Source organism: Bos mutus, chromosome 26, assembly GCF_027580195.1.
Source record: "Bos mutus isolate GX-2022 chromosome 26, NWIPB_WYAK_1.1, whole genome shotgun sequence".
Lineage (NCBI taxonomy): Eukaryota > Metazoa > Chordata > Mammalia > Artiodactyla > Bovidae > Bos > Bos mutus.
This window is the reverse complement of record NC_091642.1, coordinates 19,290,742-19,311,175: the sequence shown is the minus strand read 5'-3', so window position 1 is coordinate 19,311,175 and position 20,434 is coordinate 19,290,742. Positions and strand designations below refer to the sequence as shown.

General features: G+C 40.7%; 1 protein-coding gene across 8 annotated transcripts in view; it reads right to left on the bottom strand.

Moving 5' to 3' along the window:
* The window catches only part of GPAM (glycerol-3-phosphate acyltransferase, mitochondrial), a 53,655-nt gene that overhangs the window by 27,135 nt on the left and 6,086 nt on the right, over positions 1 to 20,434 (bottom strand). For 4 of the 8 annotated variants that reach the window (XM_070363993.1, XM_070363997.1, XM_070364000.1 and 1 more), the window contains exons 2-6: positions 9,366 to 9,496; positions 7,997 to 8,119; positions 4,743 to 4,816; positions 2,383 to 2,496; positions 495 to 641 (exon numbers count right to left, since the gene is read on the bottom strand). In XM_070363993.1, the coding sequence (XP_070220094.1) occupies positions 495 to 641; positions 2,383 to 2,496; positions 4,743 to 4,816; positions 7,997 to 8,119; positions 9,366 to 9,496 (589 nt within the window). Of the gene's footprint in view, positions 1 to 494; positions 642 to 2,382; positions 2,497 to 4,742; positions 4,817 to 7,996; positions 8,120 to 9,232; positions 9,497 to 10,903; positions 11,459 to 12,704; positions 12,727 to 20,434 lie in introns of those variants that run through there. The other 4 variants (XM_070363996.1, XM_070363995.1, XM_070363994.1 and 1 more) reach the window with 4 other exon arrangements.

Below are 20,434 nucleotides of genomic sequence, written 5' to 3'. Positions count from 1 at the left end.
TGTTGAGAGTAAATCCTAAGAGTTCGCATCACAAGGAAAAAAAATTTCATTCTATATCTTTAATTTTGTGTCAATATGAGATGAGAAACGTTCAGTAAACTCATTGTGTTTTCATAGGGGATGTGAGTCAAGTCATTATGCTGTATACTTTCAACCTACAGAGTGCTGTCTTTCAGTTATATCTCAATGAAACTAAAAGAAAATAAAAAGACACGAGCATGTGAAACCTAACTCACAACTAGTATAGAAGGCAGCGGCAGTAATACAAGAGCTGCTATCAACTGACAGAGACTGAGGTACCCTGAAGCATCCCAAGCGCCACTTCTCCTGAGAGTTAAATAAGAATATATGGAGGAGTCAGTTTTTAACATCAGAATATGTTAAAAACCTCTTTTGGACCAAGAGCAGTATATTAGGAAAGTCCAATGGTTCCATCCTATCTGATCAAAACCAGATGACCCCTGATTAAAGTTTTTTGCTTTGCCTTTTAATACCTGATCATTGCTGGTGAAACGGTGGCAACCATTTCTTGAAGGATCTTTCTGGCTTTCTTTTTCACTTTATTCACAGCTTTTGATTGCTGCTGAGCAGAACCATCAGGGTTTAATTCACCAGCCACTTCTGCAATTGCCTCTTGTACTCTGATTTCAAAATGGAAAGACAGACAACGTAACTGGCTCTATGCTACAGTCTGTATTATTTTATAAACTACAGATACAAATCACAAAGCAACCAATACAATATTGTAAAGTTAAAAAATAAAATAAAACAAATCACAAAGCAAAATATAGTTTCTCTTTTAAATGTGATAACACAGAAGAATAAACTCAAGTTAGAAGTGCTTTCTTTGGCTGTTTATTAAATATTAAGTATATTATATTCCTAAATCAATGACTCCCTGAGGAAGCTGGAAGGCATATTTAAAATTTTAATTCAAATTCACTGGGTAACAACTATGTGAATTTAAATGTTTCAGCTATGCTGTGAGGGACACAAAGTTACACTCTGGCAGAAGGGAAGGAAAGAAAGATTATCCTTCTAGATATGTAATTCAGAGGTACCCCAAACCCACTGCCAAAGTAACATAATTTTTTCTTTTACTTATTATTCATTTACATTATGACTCTATGAGTGGGATATCTGCAAAACTCTCTAGGAGGGATTGAAGGTGGGCATAAATAGTCACAAGCGTTTTCCAAACCAAGTCAGTAATTTTAAAAGGCACAGCTTTAGATTTAAACAGCACAGACCAGTAAGCTATAAGGTAAAAGGGAAGATTTAACCCAATCTTGTAAATCTCCCACATAACTTAGGGAAGAATGCATGAGGTTTAAACCTCCTAAAAATAACTTCTAACATCCTAGTTACAAGTCAAAACATCTGGATGAAATGAAACACACTTGATGGGCTTTACCTAGAAAACAGAATACAGAATAATCCAAAGGAGTTTCTCAAACAATTGTTTTTTTCTTCTCACTGCTGCTGATTTTAGAATAATGTACAGCAAAACTCCCCATCATTCATTACTACAAAAAGACCGATTCCACAGGACTCTGAAATACCATGCCTAAGCCTATCCTTGAACAGCATTTATATCAGTATGGTCAGGAATGCTTTCACAAGTAATTCCCGCAGTTATTACACCGCCATGATCAACTATTCACTTGTTCATTCAGTAAATAGCAAGGTACCTACTACACGCCACTACTGCTCAGCCCTTAACAACTGTACCACTGGGTTTGCATTTCTAAGCATTTTTCAATCCACTCTGGTCTCCAGCTCCCCAAATCCAGATAGGTATCTAACACGGGCCACAGCAATGCGGTGGAATAGAGATCAACCTTCACCCAAACTCCCACAGTTTAATGATTTCCCCACTCCATCAGAGTTCAGGTAGGTCTCTCCGATTTTTAATCAAGATCCTCTGAGGGCAAGGACAATTATTTATTCTCTTCAAATTTCTAATAATGCCTTTCTAATAAAACAATTTGTGCCTACGTGCTTAACAATTATTTGACAGAAATATGAAATGAGCTTCTCTTCTGGCTGTAAAGTAGGAATTGCATGGTCTCCAATATTAACATTACAGAACACTTAACAGAGAACTCTGGAAATATCTGCCTATCTGAATTCCAGCTCGCCTTTCATATTAGAACCCCATTCCATTATTCATGCATAAAACAAGGCTGCTCTTCCCACATGGCACCAAAACCATCTGTTCTCTTGCCTTTCCTTGCTTTCTTCTGGAGCTATAACGTTTAATGTTTGGAAACACAAACTCCTCTTGGGACAGAGTCCCAGAGAAACTAAAGGTTAATAAAGGAAATTACTTCCCCACTCCCATCCCTGCCTTTCCCCCTTACAACAGTATCCCACCCTTACCGACTGCTGTTCAGCACGTTTTCAGTTACGTTGGTGGCAAACATGCCTTTATGGACATCTCGCTCTTGAATGAAAAGCACATAAGAAAGACGTCTTGCCAGCCACCCTCGGTGCCTGCAACATGAAAACGATTTAGCAGAGAAGTACTCTAGGAATACCTATTATTCAGAGGCTTCCCTTTTGTAAAAACAAATCCTCATTTCACCTGTTCCAGAGATTTAGGGTTTTCCTGTAGCAAATTCTCCTTAGTAAGTAGTTCAGGATGCTATGAAGACAGTTTTATTTCTTTTCTTTCATGTACTCTCAGCTAAAATTTAAACTTGGAATTTGTGTATCAATGCTTGAATAGTATTGCTCTGCAAACTAATAATCCAAATATAAAAACAAAAGAAATGTAAGCATCTTACTTTATTAATACCACTTAAAAACTAAATATGTTGGATGCTTTATATACAAGCTTATATAGCTTATAGCTACAGCTACAGGCTATAAAAAGTAATCTGGCAATCTTTTCGTACCACAAAGGGCTAATTTTCTTTTTGTTGTCATTACAGTAATTCTTCTAAGGTGATCACTGACTCACAAATTGAATTGATAAGGCTGATCAGTTGACAGAAGTCAAGGTTAACTAGACAGCAGTCTGAGTACTTGTACTCTGGACTTATGAAGCCAGAAGCTCTTACTGAGTTTTCTTGCTATGTTTTTGTTTTTGGCTTTTTTATAAAACATACTCAACATACCTAAGAAACAGGACAAACTTCCAGCAGTGACAATGACTATGTGTTAACTGAATGAGGGTTAAAGACAGGGATCTCAGAACAAGAATCCTATAAGATTTCATTATGCAACGATTTGAAACCATTTGTAATGATTATATAATGCCTCATTATCATTTCCTCCATAAAGATATCCAGACAGTAGAAGATTTCAATTACAAATTAATTCTGAAAATACACAAAAGTCTTCAATCAAGAAAAAGTAATTTGGGGGAGAATTGTTTATGAATCACATGTTCCTTCAACTCTCCTTCCTGGCATTCTTTTTCTTCCTCCTTCCCTTTGTCTCAGTTCTCTGAACAACTTGGCCCAATATGTTAAGTGTTTAATTCTAAAATCTTTCAGTGAACAGTTTACTGGAATGTACAAAGTCCACACTCTTGATGAAATCCCTTTGCAACAGACTGAAAGCGGTGTGTGTGTGTGTGTGTGTGTGTGCAAAAACTGTTTAGGCTTTGCTCCCTGCAACACAGAGAAGGGCTAAATAGCCAATCCACCTGTACAGGAAGCTTATTACACTGAATAGTTTCATATTGTCTAGTCAATATAACATGCTAAAAAGTGTATGTTTATCTCACATGTTTTTTGTTTTTTGTTTTTTTTTCCTTGACTGCCTCCAAGTGAAGACAACAAATGAACTCCTCAGTTTTGTATGTAAAATATCTACTTACATAAGGAAGAGACTGAATGGGATTCTTTTGCTTAGGATTTTAATCATGTCAACCAGAGGAAAAAAAATTGCTCTTTCCTTTTAACTTAAGAAAACAAGAGAGAAAGGAAAGGAAGGGTAGCATAGAAATTGGCAAAACCACATCTCTTGATCTTAGTTCTATTAAAAAAAAAAATTTAGCTAACATATATGCAAGTATATGCTCATTTATAAAAACATTAAAATATGAGCAGTAACATCAGAAAGCCTTAAAATTTAAGTATCTGACTTCTTGGGCCAGTTTTTTCATGAGATTTCACGTATTTCTCATCTCCTGAGCCTCCAGGAATTTACTCTTGGAACTACAAGGACTGGTAGTGGTTTTGGCTCCCATTCTGCTCTTGTCTTGCAGACATTCACCCTCCTTCCTCATCCCCCAGCCTAAATCCACTGAGAATAAAGCCTCTTTTTCTCTCACTCTGATGCCTAGAATTTGGAAGTAAGAATTCTAAGAAAAGACTTAAGCCAGTAATAAATCAAAGAATACTCACTCTATAGATCAGGCAGATTTCAGAAAGTGATACTTTTTTAAGTATAAAATAATAATATAACATAAGACATTCAAACCTACACCTCTCCTCCGACAAATTTCTATCACATTTTGGCACATTTCAGCAGCAACATCAATATATAAATAAGTTAAAGAAACCTCTAAGTAATATCTATAGTCTCATGAAAATATTATATAATACAGCAGGAGAATAGTAATAGGTCTCTCAGGTTCCAATTTTTAGATAAAGTATTATATGTTAGAAGTTAATACCCTATTAACTCTTCAAAAAAAATATAAAGAGATTCATCTTAAAGTGCACTGGTTGGTTATTATGGAGTCTTTCTCTTGACATGCATTAGAAATATAAGAAATTTATTTTTACCTTGTATGCGTTTCATTGATATAAATAACATTCCGCAAACCCAAAGACGGGATACTGGGGTTGAAAAATTTATCCTATATAAAACAAAATAAATATAGACATAAATATACAACTGGATTGTTGAGCTCACTCAAATTAATAGTTTTTGAGGACTTTCAAAAATCAGAGATGAAGAAAAATGTGTTATTGAAAAGTACTTTTTAGCTTTCAAAAGTCACAAACTCAAAACTACTCCTCAGCATCTTGCAAGGAAATAGTGCCTCTCCCTTTGCCGAGCCCCCCACCCTCAATCAGAAAGAGTTAAAGTCACGATGGCTTGTCACTGAAAGGAATACTGGAAATTTCACTGTTTTAAAAATACAAAAATACTATGCTAAGTAGTAGTAGTGAAAATCGCTCAGTCTATGCTAGGTACCATGTATTATTATTTTGAGATTACTAAATCTTCCAATAATCCTGACACATAAGAATTATTACCCTCATTTTATTTTATTTTTTTGCCTTTCTCAGTTTAATGGTATTTTAATATTAAGAGACATTACAAGTCTCTTTTTAGGAACTCTCTTTTCTGCCAATTTTGGTTTAATTCACTCACTTTACTAGCTGAGTGGATAATAATGTATTCTAAATCAACATCTTATCTGTGGCCGTCAGAGAAATGACTTCTGCCCATAATTGCTAACATATTCTTCAGTTTATTTAGAGATTAAGAGGAGCATGATTTTAAAACTTTTCTTAATGTAGTAAATGGCTTTATGAAGTATATGAAAAAGTACAATTGGAAGAATGGAAAATCATAAATAAATATCTTCACATTCCATCATAATCAGACTAGCAGTAGAGAGGGGAGATGAATCCCAACTATGCCACTGATCAGCTATATGACCTTGAGCAAGCTTTTCCTCCATTCTCTCATCTGAATAAGGAGAATTATAATAATAGGACTTTTGTGAATATAAGAACAGTTTTTATTTTTAATATTATTTGTCTGTTTTTATATATTTTATATGTTTCTTTGGGCTTCCCAGGTGGTTCTAGTGGTAAAAAATCCACCTGCCAAAGCAGGAGATATAAAAGATGCAGGTTCAATCTCTGTATCAGGAAGATCCCCTGGAGAAGGGCATGGTAACCCACTCTAGTACTCTTGCTGACAGAATCCCACGCACAGGGGAGCCTGGCAGGCCACAGTCCATGGGGTCGCAAACAGTTGGACAGGACTAAAGCAACTCAGCATGCACACATGTATATTTCTTTTATATATTAAATGACTTGGCAAGGACAAATCATTCACTCTAATAACAGTAATTCTTGAGGACTATAACATACATTATCTCATTCATCCTCAGGGTAACCCATATGCCCATTTTAGAGGAGGAAAACTGAGGCTGGCAGAAGCTAGTAGTCAACCCCAGATCTTGCTTCAAAGTGTGGGGTCTTTCCAGTCCCCTAAAATGATTGTCTACGTAATGAGAAAACATATGACTAAAGGTCACCCTTTTTGTGAATAATCCTGGAAGATAATCCAGAAATAGTTCTGCTAAACAGATAAAGGCCATAACTTTAACAATGTAGGCAAAAAAGGTAAACCTTCCACAAATAAATGCTGAAAGCATAATAGACCCACAAAAGAAGATGTCAAAATACTTAAGTGCTATCTCTTTAGAGAAATAGGACTTCAGAGAAAAGGTAGCAGAAAATCACTATAAAAATACTGTCAAAAATTATTTTATATAAACAGGCCGTGGAAGAACTTAAGATCAAGTTCAGCACCATGAGGTACTACATTTAAGCAAAAATCATTTATCTATTATGCTACTCATCTCTGCCCACCCCAAACCATGACCACCACCAAATAATTTCTGACTGAAGAACACATTAAAGTATTGTTTTGCTCTTTTAACCATTCAAAATTAGAATTAGATGAGATGCCAGATCTAAAAGAAAAGCCACATGACCTTCTACTTAAATCTTTATTTCTACTGGCCTATTAATCAGAACTGGCCTTACTCCTAGACTAGAAATTTCCATGATCCTTCAAGTCCACCAAACTATTTCAACAAGGTTATGTGTGATTTAAGAGGAACACTATTTCTATCGTGATGTTCTTGAGCAGACCTGAATATTTAACATAAACCGCTTGTTAAACAAATCTCTCCCAGATTAATAAACTCCTTATGCTGGGTCAGAAATTCTACTTCCTGCCCAGCCAACCCTGAGTGGAAAACTCACACAGCAGCGGTAGTTATCCACACAGGTTAGAAGCAACCTCAATAAATGGCAGGGTTAATAAACAGCACTTAAACGCTCTAATAACTAGCCCATCCCAGAGAGAGTTTACCATCCAGGTGACTCTACTGCCTGAGATCACAGCCATATTAGAGTCTACATTCCTGAACGAGCTCACACTTCTTGGCAAAATGCCCTCAGATGCATACTTATCCAATCAACTGAGATACTATACTGTAATGTGGAAGATTTTGCATGGCTTTTTCCCACCAAAATACAAACAACAAACCCATCACACCCTTTCTTAAATCTTCATGCTGACATTTTAATGACCATCCTTCACTATCACAGAGTCAAAAGAAACCCCCTTGCACTCCCCTCCACTGTGGGAACAGACACTTAGCAAAAGGGTAAAGCCACAGTTTTACTTTCTTTTTCTGTCCCACTCACACTCACATGTGTGTGTATGTGCATATGTGTATGCACGCTTTCTTTCTCTCTTTCTCGTTCATCTTGCTAGCATTTTAAAGTTCAGTGCTAAATTTCAATGTCTTGAAGTTACATGAAGGATCCCATTAACTCTTTGGAAGAGTTATCTGAAAGGAAGACCTACTCTCCCCCTAAAGTCATACTAAGACAAAAACAAAACAAAATATTGCCTGGCACCAACTATTAGACCAATATTCATTGAATAAACGAATAGAAAGAAAAATTAGATCAACATTTTTACTTGGGATATTTGGTTCATAAACGTGGACCTAAGTTCTAAAAATGCATTAAGTCCATTAAGACTAAGCAAAAATAAAGTTTACACAAAGTTGGAAATCCATGTCACATATTTCACTCTGTTTTTTTGGGCTTCCCTGGTGGCTCAGACGGTAAAGAATCTGCCTACAGTGCATCCCTGGGTTGGGAAGATACCTTGGAGAAGGGAACGGCAACCCACTCCAGTATTCTCGCCTGGAGAATTCCATGGACAGACTCTGTTTATTAAAGGTCGACAAAGGTATTAAAGGTAACATTCTTACCCAGCTCTGAGGAGTACAGGAATAACAGCACCTTCCCACAAAGGGCCTCTTCCGGCTCATTAGGCTTTCTTTCCACTTCAAGGTTGCAGATCTGAAGACAGTAGGCCTGGAACCACACTCACCCTAATAAATATTAAGGAAAAGTAGTGTATGAATGGGCAAGAAAATTCTACTTGTCTACTTGATCTCAAAACTCTAAAAATCTCTTAAAACTAAGCTGTTCGAGACAGAAGAGAAATTTCTGACACATTTTCCTTTCGGTAGCCCGCATTTCTGTTTTTCGTTTCAAGGACTCCGTCCACGACCGACACCTGGAACAGAGCTTGGATCATAAGCAAAAGCTGAGCACCTAAGAATAGCAATAGCTGGCAACACTCAAAGCAGCATTCAAAGGTTTAAACGTTAAGTTGGAAAAGGTCAGACAGCCTTCTGACAGTAGCAGGAGGAATAAAGCCAGACCCCTGGAGCCCTATGCTAACACTTCATCTCCCTCCCTCTTAAATCACACACTCCTACAAAAGAACTACAAAGACCTTACTTAAGAGTAAGCAAGTTGTTATACCATAGCTTAAAATAATTCACTTTAAAGGAAAAACAAGGTCAACTTATATAACATTCCTTTATCCTAACAAGTGAGTTTAAAGTCTAGAATTGAAATTACAGCCATACTATCCAATTAGGGTCAAATTCTGCTCTTCTGTCTAAATAATTTTCTCTTAACTTTGAATTCATCAGTTGCTCAAGTCCCAGTGATATAACATTCTCAAAAAGAAACGCAAAGACCACCTAAAACTCCAACCCCCCAAAAAAAAGTTCTGTTTTGTTTTTAATCTGAAGCAGACTGAAGAAATATCTGAAGAAATATTGAAAACATTCCATGTTATGCTGACATAGAGAAAACAATACAAGAACAACAATAACAAAAAAAAAACCGCCAAAAAATGCCTTTTGGATTGGGATTCATACTAAAATTTCTATTTTCAATTATTTAAATAAACTTCATTTCCACTACAAAATTCACACTTCTGAAATGTAATTATATAAAACAGAAACAGAATTAAAAAAAAAAAATTCTGGTTAAATTACACCACCCAAAAGAACAAACAGGCTTTTTTCCTCTGCAAAAGTATTTTGCTTTTTAACATAATCCCCGTCCTTACACTTCTTACCCATTTTTTTTCTTCCCAATAACATAATACCATAAGAACTTTTAAATATTAGACTTCGTAAACTAACCTTCAAACAGCTGGAGGCAGTTTCTGTAGCTATTAATGTCTATTTGAATTTATGCTTCCCGTACATCCTCCTTCATTAACACTGAGAAGAACATCTTTAGGCTGGATGCTTTTAACCTGTATCTTAAACTTACCCATTCCTCGGTGGCATGCTTACACCGACCAATGCTGTATTCAGAAGAATTTGGCAAATAAGATACATCTATCGTGCCAAGGGTCAATGCAGATTCATCCATGTCACACAGCGTAACTCCCGAATCATGTGCTGTAAAAAATGTATACCGTTTAAGTTAATAAGGGATCCAGAGGGTAAATAGTAGAACTCAAAATTCTGATTTCTATGTTATTTTGCTTCAGGGTAGGATGTCAAATGAACTAAGGAGGACTTCTTAGTCATTGTATAAAACTGGACTTTGATGTATATATATGAACTCAGGTCATCCAGATTTAAAAAAATTTTTGTATCTTTAGACTTCATGAACAAAACAGCTATGAATTCACAAGGGTAATTATCACCCTGTTTCAGGTATGTGACAAATAATATTTTATTTGTGTTAAGTGAATAGTTCCTGGAAGGATGCAAATATGCATTTACTAATTTAAAGTTACATGTATGCACACAAGTAGGTAATTTTTGAAAAATTATGTGCTGGGAATTTTTGGTCATACATACCATGCAATGTAAAATGGACAAAGGTAATGAGTGCACCTCTAACGTTTCCCACTTAAACTGAATTAAGTTTATTTTCTTGTGCTGCCTTAAATGAAATGGTATTTGCACTTTTAATACATCTACAAAGCTCTAAAACAAGAAAACACTGTTCTGAAATATCTGATTTATAAGTTTTCATATCTTTGCAATAAGCCTTTTCCCACCCTCAGAAAAAACATTCACTAACAGTGAACTGCTAAAAAATAAATAAATAAATAAATAAGATATTAAAATATAAGAATTTTCTAACCTAATCCTCAAATTATTTCAGCTTTTGATTATTTCTCACCTGGCCTTAAATCAGTTTTTAAAACCTTAAAAACTCATGTTCAGGTTAACACAGTTCCTTGGAGGGCAGATTCCCATTTCTTTACAATCCCCATCTGGATTTATAGTGGTAACTGTAATTCTCAGGATAACTATACACATTCTTCACAATTTTACCTAAGTAACAATCTAACAAATAGGCGAGGGGAAGGAAGAGTAAACCAATGCACTTGGCATGAAAGCTCTTCTTATTATAAAATAAAACTCAGCTATCAGTTTCAGGCGCAAAATGTAGGTACGACAGGGGGAGCCGGTGGCTGCCTGGGAAAATGAAGACTTGGCTGGCCCCAGTGATGAAGGGAGGACGAGAGGGGGAAACGGTCCTGTGCCAATAAGAAGCCCACGCTTCGCTCCTCCCTCCACACGTTTGTCCAAGGTTGAAAAGTGCCCCGATCCCACCCCACCCAAAAAGAAAAGCCAGCCTATGCGCTGAGGGGAGCCAACCGTGGGTTTTGAAAGCGAGAGAGGCAGGAGGGCCGACTCTGAAGCCAAATACATCCGAGCTCGAATCCCTCCTCTGTTTACCATCTGTGGTCACCAACCAGATGGGTTAACAACAACTTAGACAAGCTGGTTCATTCCCATGCCTTGGTTTCCCCATCTGGCAAATGGGCATGATACGATAAATCTTACCTCCTGGGTTGCGGGAGTTGTGCATAATACCCCTAGGGCGCCTGGCACTGTGTCTGACGCCCAGTGAGTGCTCAGCTCAATCAGTGGTCATCTGTCATGGAACTGTCCCCTGCACCAGCTTGCTTTCAGCGTACCCCTGCAGCCTCAACCCCAAAGTCAATGCCTCCACGTCCCCTTCGAGTGTGAGGGGGGACTGAGCCGAGAGGGACTTCCCTCCCACCCGGGGGAAAGCCCTGCCGCAACCCGGGGTTCCCGGGAGAGAACGAGCTCGACCCCCACGCCGGCACGAGCCGGGCCCACCGCTCAGGGGGAAACACGGAGGGAGCTCGAGAGAGAGAGAGCGCCGAGGCGAGCGAACTGCCGGGCAGCTGGCGGGAGCCGCACGGGGTCCGGCGAGAGGGCGATCACGCACCTGTCCCGGCGCTCCCGGCCCCAGCAGCCTCCCGCAGCCCGTTCCCGCCCTGGCCGCTCGCACCCGCAGCTCCGCCGGCTATAGCGCTGCAGCTGCCAGCATTTCAAGCCTCAGCCGGCGCTGCTGCGCCGTCGCGCCCTGATGACGCAACGAGGGGGACGAGAGTGACAGGCGCAGCCCACACTGGCCAGTTCCGGGCGGGCAAGGGCTGGGGACCCACGCTGCGGGCCACTCGGGCGTCGTGCACCGCAGCGGGTGGATCTGAGATTAGCAGGTGTGCTCGCAAGTGTGTCTGTGTGGTGTGTGGCCAGGCGTGTGCTGCCTAGTCGCGCGGCGATTCTGCCTGGGCGCGGAGTCACGTGAGTGTGTGTGGGCCTGTCTGCGTCTTGTGAACGCTGCTCTTCGGAAAGTTTGAATCTCCGCCCGGCTCCTCTGGGAGCATGCACGTGGGCCGTCTGAGTTTACTTGTATAGGTGTGGGCCGTCTTCTTTGTGAGATTTGTAAGACTGCAGAACTTTCTGGGCATGAGAGAGGTGGGGACTGGAAAGGCCCTGTTGGGTAATTTTCCGAGGAATTCAAATAGAAACAAATAAGGCTTGGAAGAACCTGAGTCCAGATTTCCCGGCCTTGAGTCCTTGAAACAAAATAGCAAGGAGCATGAAGAGTTTTTTCCACAATATTTGTCTTGCCATTGACAAGGTCAGTGGTTATAAAGAGATTAATCATTTATTGATAGAAGGTAAAAGATAACCTTTTACCTGCACTTGAACAACAGGCATGCCATGTGAAGTAGCAAATGGGGAGGGGGGATGGGCTTCCCTGGTGGCTCAGGGTAAGAATCCGCCTACAATGCAGGACACATGGGTTCAATCCCTGGGTCAGGAAGATCCCCTGGAGGAGGGAATAGCAACCCACTCCAGTATTCTTGCCTGGAAAAATCCCATGAACAGAGGAGCCTGGTGGGCGACATAGCATAAGAGTGGGACTGGACTGAGCACCCACATAGGCAGCAGATGGAGATACAAAGATGATTAAGGCATAATCCCTGTCCTGGCACCTCTGCCACCAGTCCTTACCTCTTCTGCACACATGAACCCTAACCCTCTCTGCCAGACAATCTCTGTCTCTGTCCACCCATCAGAAACCATCCAGAGCTCCCCACAGTCCAAATACCTAAGCCTAGCATCGAAGACTTTCACAGAGAAGCCTCTTCTTTCCCCACCGTTCTCCATCAGGAGCCCCTTCCTTTAGCCTCTCTGATTTTCCCTCATCAAGCCCTGGGCACTGGTACTCCTAATTGTGCTCACACCACTCTCCCCTAAATTTGACAGTTCTTTGCTAAACTAGGTCTCCAAGCCTTCCCTCATCTTGTCCGCCCTCTATACTCACACTGTCAAGTGAAATCTCACAGATTTCCTGTGGTACCACACCTTGGGTCTTTATCAGTTTGTGTCATTCCTCCACAAGATCATGAACTCATCATCAGTGCTTGTTTCCCAGGTAACGCTACAATGTATTCTTGTAGGAAACACTAAGTAAATACTTGTTGAAGCTGAGGAACAAGAAGTGAAAGAAGCATTACTTCCCTTGCACTTTCTACTGTTTATAAATCCATCCCCAAACAATTCAAAACAGCAGGAGTGCTTATTCATTTTAAAAAAGATTTTGAGCTTCTTGAAGTCAAGGACCCTGTTTTTATTCAACCCTTCTCCACACAAACACACACAAACACACACACACCTTTGCCCCAAGCACACACCTAAGTATTCAAGGCCAATGTTGACTAAATAAGATGAATTCTCATCCCCAAATATCATGAAATTTGTGTACAGATTACTGGCCCCTGACATGAAAGAAAGAAAAGGAGGGAAGAAAATAGAGGAAAGTCACAGGATTTGAAGTCACTGTTAAAGAGAAAGTAATGAGAAATGAAGTACAGTATCACAGGAATGAAAATGTAAGCTAGAGGGGAAAATTAGTTGTCTTACATAGACTTCATTTGTATGCAACTCTTCTGTAACACCCGTTGCACAAAAGTTTACTTCACCCAAAGGAGATGTGGATTGTGAAGCACAGATTACTTAATGAGGATTGTTTTGGAAACAAGTGACAACCTTGGCAGTCTTTCATCAACAGAACAGCAATAATTTATAGTAATCTAGATGCAGTCTAGCCAGCCAAGGCAGAGCAACAAGAACTAAATTTACTCTCCTGCTAACACGAGAGCAAAAACAAAACAAGCAAAATATATTAAAAAGGCAGCTGTGCAGGACAGTGCTCCATAAGGGAAGGGAGATGAACAAGGTTAAACACTGTGATTGCCTCAGCTTACTGCCTAGAAAGAGTTGCCAGTCTATAGTGCAGACAGAGTAATCCAGGAAGAACTAGGCAGACTTTCTGAGTTGAGGAGTTAGAACCAGGAGACCAGGAAGACCAAAACAGTTGGAGTTGGGAGAAGAGTACCAGAGAGGTGTTCTTGTTCCCACAAGGCAGAGGGAAAAGATGCCCAGTGAACCTACAGGACCAGGAATATAGGGCTTGATTCTGGCCCCTAGACTGGAAAATCTCATAATTTGTAACTCAGAAAGTCCCTCAGTGCTCAGTTGCATCTGACTCTGTGACCTCATGGACTGTAGCCCGCCAGGCTCCTCTGTCCATGGAATTTTCCAGGCAAGAATACTGGAGTGGTTTGCTATGCCCTCCTCCAGGGGATCTTCCTGACCCAGGGATCAAACCCATGTCTCCTGCATCTCCTGCATTGGCAGGTGGATTCTTTACCACTGAGCCACCTGGGAAGCCCCTTGCCTCAGTAGTGGGGTAAAACTAATCCTAGAATAAACACTGCTCTGGTCCTACCTAACAAATAAAAATAAAATCAAACTTTCCAAAGCAGAATGTCCCAAAACAAAGCACAAGAATACTTATAGGAAGTCAGAAATATTTAGCATCCAACAAGGTAAAATTCACAATGTTGTCCTTCCAATCAAAAGTCATCAGGCATGCAAAATGAAGCAGGAAGCAGCAATGAACCACAGTAAGCAGAAAAGTTAATTAATTGAAAGAATCCCAGAAATGACAGGTGATAGGCTTGGTAAATACAGACACTAAAAAATACTTACAACTATATTCTGTAAGTCCAAGAAAGTAGAGGAAATATTAAACGTATTAAGTAGATCTGGAAAACCTAAAAAGATCCAAGCGAACTTTGTGGCCAACCCAACTCTTGAAGGTCAACTGTGGTAAGTTAAAGATGTATACTCCAACTCTTAAAACAACTGCCATAAAAGCAAAATAAAGAGTTGTAGCTAGTACATCAATGAAGAAAATAAAGCAGAATCATTTTTAACAAGTCACTCAATGAATCCAAAAGAAGGCAGTAAGTGAGTAGAAAGGGGGAGGAATGGATTGATAAAGAGAAAACACATAGCAAGATGGCAGATTTAAATTCATGCATGTAGGTAATTATCTCAGTCAAAAGGCAAAGATTGTCAGACTGGAGAAGAAAGAAAGAAAGAATCAGCTGTATGTCAGCTATTAAAATCACTTTAGATGTAAAGACAAATTGGTTAAACAATTGAAAAATAAGCCTCCAATTAAAATAAATAAAATTATATTAAAAAAGAAAAATAACGTACCATGCTAATGCTAATCAAAAGAAATATGGGTAGCTATATTACTGTCATAAAAAATACATTTCGATACAAAGAATATTACCAGAAATAAAGAAGATCATTTCATAATGATAAAGGAATCAATCCAACAAGGGGGGAAATGATTTTAAATATTTATGTCTAATACAGAGCTTCCAAATATATGAATCAAAAACTGACAATCTTGCAAGGAGAAATAGAAAAATCCATGACTATAAACAGCAGTTCAATCTCTCTCTCCATGACCGAGCAAGTAGGCAGAAAATCAGTAAAGATATTTAAACCTTGTACAATACCATCGACCAGCTTGGCCTAATTGACATTTATAGAACACTACATCCATCAATAGAATATCATTTTTTCAAGTGAATACAGAACGTGTTTTAGTAAAACTTGCCATAAAACAAGACTCAATAGACTTAAGGTTTCAAATCACATGAAACATACTCTGACCACAATGGAAATTAGAAATCATTAATTTAGACATACCTGGAAAATTTCCAAATATTTGGAAACTAACATGTTTTAGAAAAACAAAAACAGACCAAAAAACACCCCATGGTTTGAACAAATAAGAATGAAAATTAGAAACTAGTCTGAACTGAATGGTGGTGAGAACACCCCTTATAAAGGCTGGGACTCTTAACACCTTGAAATACCACCTTGAAATCAGTGATTGGAATTGAGAACTGTCTTTTCTTCTAATACAGATATTTTACTGCTATAAACGTCTCGCTGAGTATGGCTTCAGCTACATCTGTCAAATTATGACACGTGCTTTTTTTTTCCTCTGTGAGAGTATTATGAGCAACAATGTCAACTGACTTGCCAAAATTCAGTGATAAAATATCTATGACATTCCATGATCTCAGATATAACAATTACTCTATCAGAAACTTTTATAGGAAATAAAGTTTGTCCTGTCTTACTCTTACTGAATCCATGCTGTTCTCATCATCTGCTTTCCTCTAGATTCACTTCCTTTTTTTATAAATATGTATAGAACTCCTACTGCCTGCCAGGCAGCATAGAATGAGACCATCTAGAAAACAAACTCCTGTTTGATTATTGTGTCCCAAAAGATTCTAAAAGCAGCATCAAGTTCAGTAGACTGTGGCCTCTAGAACTCTGTTGATTTGGAGCAAACACTGAGACCCCTCAGTCTGCTATCCATTCCTTGCAGGTTCCTGGCTATCTGAAGCCTGATTTTATTCAGGGTGATCTTTTGTCCAGCCCTGAAATAATAGTGAATCAGAGTATCTGAGTTAATGATGATAATCTTGCTTTCTACTATTCTAACTGTTCCTGCAGCCAAGATGGTCTTATGATCCAGTTCTGGGCAATGACACCTAAAAGAAAATCAAACTTGAGGATTTCTGGAAAAGCCTTTCTTTCCTGGTAAAAGATAACTGATACATTTGGCATGGTTCTTTTTCAATCTTTTCCGTATTTGCTCTGCAACTTATTATCCAAACCCCACACTACTAATCACACAAGACTGGTTTTTAAGCCACTTAAATCTTGTTTTCTGTTGCATGTTCTGTCGCTCAGTCATGTCTTACTCTTTGTGACCCCATGGACTGTCACCCACCAGGCTCCTCTGTCCATGGGATTTTCCAGGCAAGAATACCAGAGTGGGTTGCCATTTCCCACTGCAGGGTATCTTCCCAACAAATTGCATTCCTGACTCATCTTTAATTTTTAAGCACAGTCCTGGCTGCTAGAGTAACTCAGGTATATGGAGGGGAAAGAGTGTTGAGAAATAGTCCCTGCTAGTGTATCACCCTGGGGAATGGCAATGGATGTGACCTTGGAGCCTGCCATTTAGAAAGTACCTTAGGCCAGGAGAGAATGGGACCCCGCCCCCTTCCCTGATTCACATTTACAACATTTATGACAGAACCGGTACTTCAATTTGACTGAAAATGGCTTCACAATAGACTAAGTTAAAAACTTCAAATAAGCCAGGCAGGAGGCAATCTAGCTTCTGGGAAAGTTGCCTTGGCAACTTCCTTCAAGCTTGGCAGAAGCCTTCAAGCCTCTGCTTGACAGAGCTTCTGCTTGATAGCCCACCCTGACCCAGGAAGGAAGGTGGGCAGAAACTAGGTAGGGTTCCAGGCTTTTGGTCACTAGCAAGGCCTCAGGCCCTGATGGCTCAGCAGGTAAAGAATCCTCCTGCAATGCAGGAGACACAGGAGATACAGGTTGGATCTTTGGGTTGGGAAGATCTGCACTACAGGAGACACAGGAGATGCGGGTGGGATCCCTGGGTTGGGAAGATCTCCTGGAGTAGGAAATGGCTACCCACTCCAGTATTCTTGCCTGAAAAATCCTATGGACAGAGGAGACCAGTGGGCTACAGTCCAAAGGGTCGCAAAGAGTCAGACATGACTGAGTGACTATGGATGTTAGGGCCTCAGGGCAGGACACTGGTTCTAGAGTTGGAAGTGGGACACTGGATCAGTAACTGCTAGAACTGGGTAATTAAGGAATTAGCTTCCCAGTTACTTGTGTGTGTGTGTGTGTGTGTGTGTGTGTGTTTTCAGTTTATAATTGTTAGCTCATTCTTAAGAAAGGAAAATTATTTCTCCTTCTTCTAGGGGTGTAGCCAGGCTCTGTGGTTTAAGTCCCAAGGTTCTGTTGAAGGAGCCTAAGTCAGTGCCATTAGCAGTCTTTCTGTTCCTGAAAGAAGACAAAATCTGAAGGGACCTTTGCTTTCCCTGTGCAATCAAGCTAGATTGGGTGAGAGGGAGAGGTTGTCTTGAGTAGGAAGGGGTGGGGTGGGGAGAGTCCACGAGGCATGGACGCTGCAATGAAACTCCAAGAGCACCTGGTCACCTGTGACCAATATTAGATAAAGTAATGGGAAGGGCTTCTCCAAGTGAGGAGCAGCTACGTTGAGGCGAGGATGTGAGAAGCACGGGAAAGAAGACCAGAAAAGATCTTTCCAAGAAGAAGGGACTATACCTGCCAAAGCCCCAAAGGAAGACAGAGCTTGGCAGAGAGAACTGGACAAAAGCCAGTGCGGGTTGGAGGGAGTGAGGGAGAAGGTGGTGGAGGGAGGGGTTGGGAAGACGGAAGGGGCCAGATAGAGCAGGGCTTTTTAAGCCATTGTAAGAAGTTTGGAAAATCAGAAAGAAAGTGATGACGTGTCACAAATGTTGAGGAGGAATCCACATGCCCTTTACCCTATAAAGATTAGAGAAGAATGCATCAAAACAAACCCAGGTCTCAGGACTCAGACAGCCTGGAGAGAGAAATGAGCCTTGATTCAGGAGCTTTGGGGGAAGCAGAGGCCTGCCTGGTGCAAATTGGCCTCAGAGCATCTAGGTAAGAGGTAAGTCAGTACATTTTGTAAGCTGCCACTCACTAGGCAATTATTACATGCCAAGCACAGTTCTTAGTACTTCATAGGCATGATCGCAAGCAATTCTTTGTATTAGTCACAGTGCAGTATGGAAAAGAGCCCGTGCCAGACAGCCACTAGAGAACTTGAGTAGAGTTCTACTCAGACAGTTCTTAGAAGAACAGAAAGGACCAAAGAGGAAAGTGATCTTCTTAGCAATAGAAGATCACTACCTCCCCTGGGGCTGGAGGGACAAAGCCAGGTGCTAACAGAGCCAGGAACCAGAACCAACTAGGCAACAGCCGGGACCAAGGAGAGACAGGCCGCCCACGAGGAGCCGAAATCACACTGGACATGTCCCTAGAGAAAGAGGGGGCCACCCTCCCTGGCTTTAACCCCTTTCCGGCCTCCCATCACCTGCCAGTCCTCCTATTGGCTGAAGTAAACATCAAGGGAGTCTAAGGAATGAAGGTGCAGGGGCTACCTCCCCCACTCGCTCCCCAGCCCCTCCCCAGACAAGCAGTAGAGTCGAGGAGGGTGGCGACTGGATCTGAAAGCAAACAGGCAAATAAGGTGCCTGTCCTCCTGGCAGCCCCAAGAGCCAGGAACTATAAATCCCCATTTTCCATATGGGAAAACTGAGGCACAGGGAGAGGTAGATCTGGTATGTGGAAGAACCCCAATTTGAAATCAGTTGCCTCCAATTCTAGAGCGCAAATGTATGACTGATATGTTATTTAGTCAGTGTAGATGAGAGCTGGAGAGTTAGGACTGGGCCACCAGATCCCAGGTGTGAAAAGCATATCTTCATGTTAAACTGCACTCCATAAAGGAGCTGAGGATAGTGATACTCATAGGGGGTTGAGTATCACTCAGCTGAGTAAAAACTGAGCTGCTGCCAGTCAGGATATCCCCAGTGGACTAACCCCGAGTCCTTCCAGCAGAATGTCTGAGAGTTATACCAGGACTTTGAAGACAGACCACCTAGGTTCCAGTCATGAAAGTGAAGTGAAAGTCACTCAGTCATGTCCAACTGTTTGTGACCCCCGTGGACTATACAGTCCCTGGAATTCTCCAGGCCAGAATACTGGAGTGGGTAGCCTTTCCCTTCTCCAGGGGATCGTCCCAACCCAGGGATTAAACCCAGGTCTCCCACACTGCAGGCTGATTCTTTACCAGCTAAGCCACAAGGGAAGCCCAAGAATACTGGAATGGGTAGCCTATCCCTTCTCCAGCAGATCTTCCTGACCCAGGAATCAAACCAGGGTCTCCTGCATTGCAGGCGGATTCTTTACCAACTGAGCTACTAGGTTCCAGTCAGAGTTCTGCCATTTACCAGCTGTGCGACCCTGGGAAAGTTATTTAACCTCTCTGAGTCCCTATTCTCTCATTTAAAAAGTGGATTTGCTACATATGTACACCTATGGCTAATTCATGTTGATGCATGGCAGAAATGAAACCAATATCATAAAGCAATTATCCTTCAATTCGAAATAAAGAAAAAATTTTTTAAAAGGTGGATTTGCTAACAAAACCTTACTTACTGGGTTACTTTGAGGTAAAATGAAATAATGTATACAAATAATTAGCATATTGCCTGCCAAGTGGTGAGATTTACTAGATAGAGGGCAATGGCACCCCACTCCAGTACTCTTGCCTGGAAAATCCCATGGACGGAGGAGCCTGGTAGGCTGCAGTCCATGAGGTCGCTAAGAGTCCGACACAACTGAGCGACTTCACTTTCACTTTTCACTTTCATGCATTGGAGAAGGAAATGGCAACCCACTCCAGTGTTCTTGCTTGGAGAATCCCGGGGACGGTGGAGCCTGATGGGCTGCTGTCTATGGCGTTGCACAGAGTTGGACATGACTGAAGCGACTTAGCAGCAGCAGCAGCAGCTATTATTATGATTGTTGTTAGTCTCCTCTTGCATAGACTCAAGAGACAAAAGAGATATCCTATTCCTTTGAGCTGAAATCCTGGCAAAGTATTTGTCCTGAAACCTTCCAAACTCATTTGAGCCATTAAGGTTACTTTGTTCGGGAGAGAATGTCATGGTATTGGTCAGGATGGGCTAGGTTGCAATTCAGTAACAAATGTCTCAGAGTCTTGCAACAAAGATT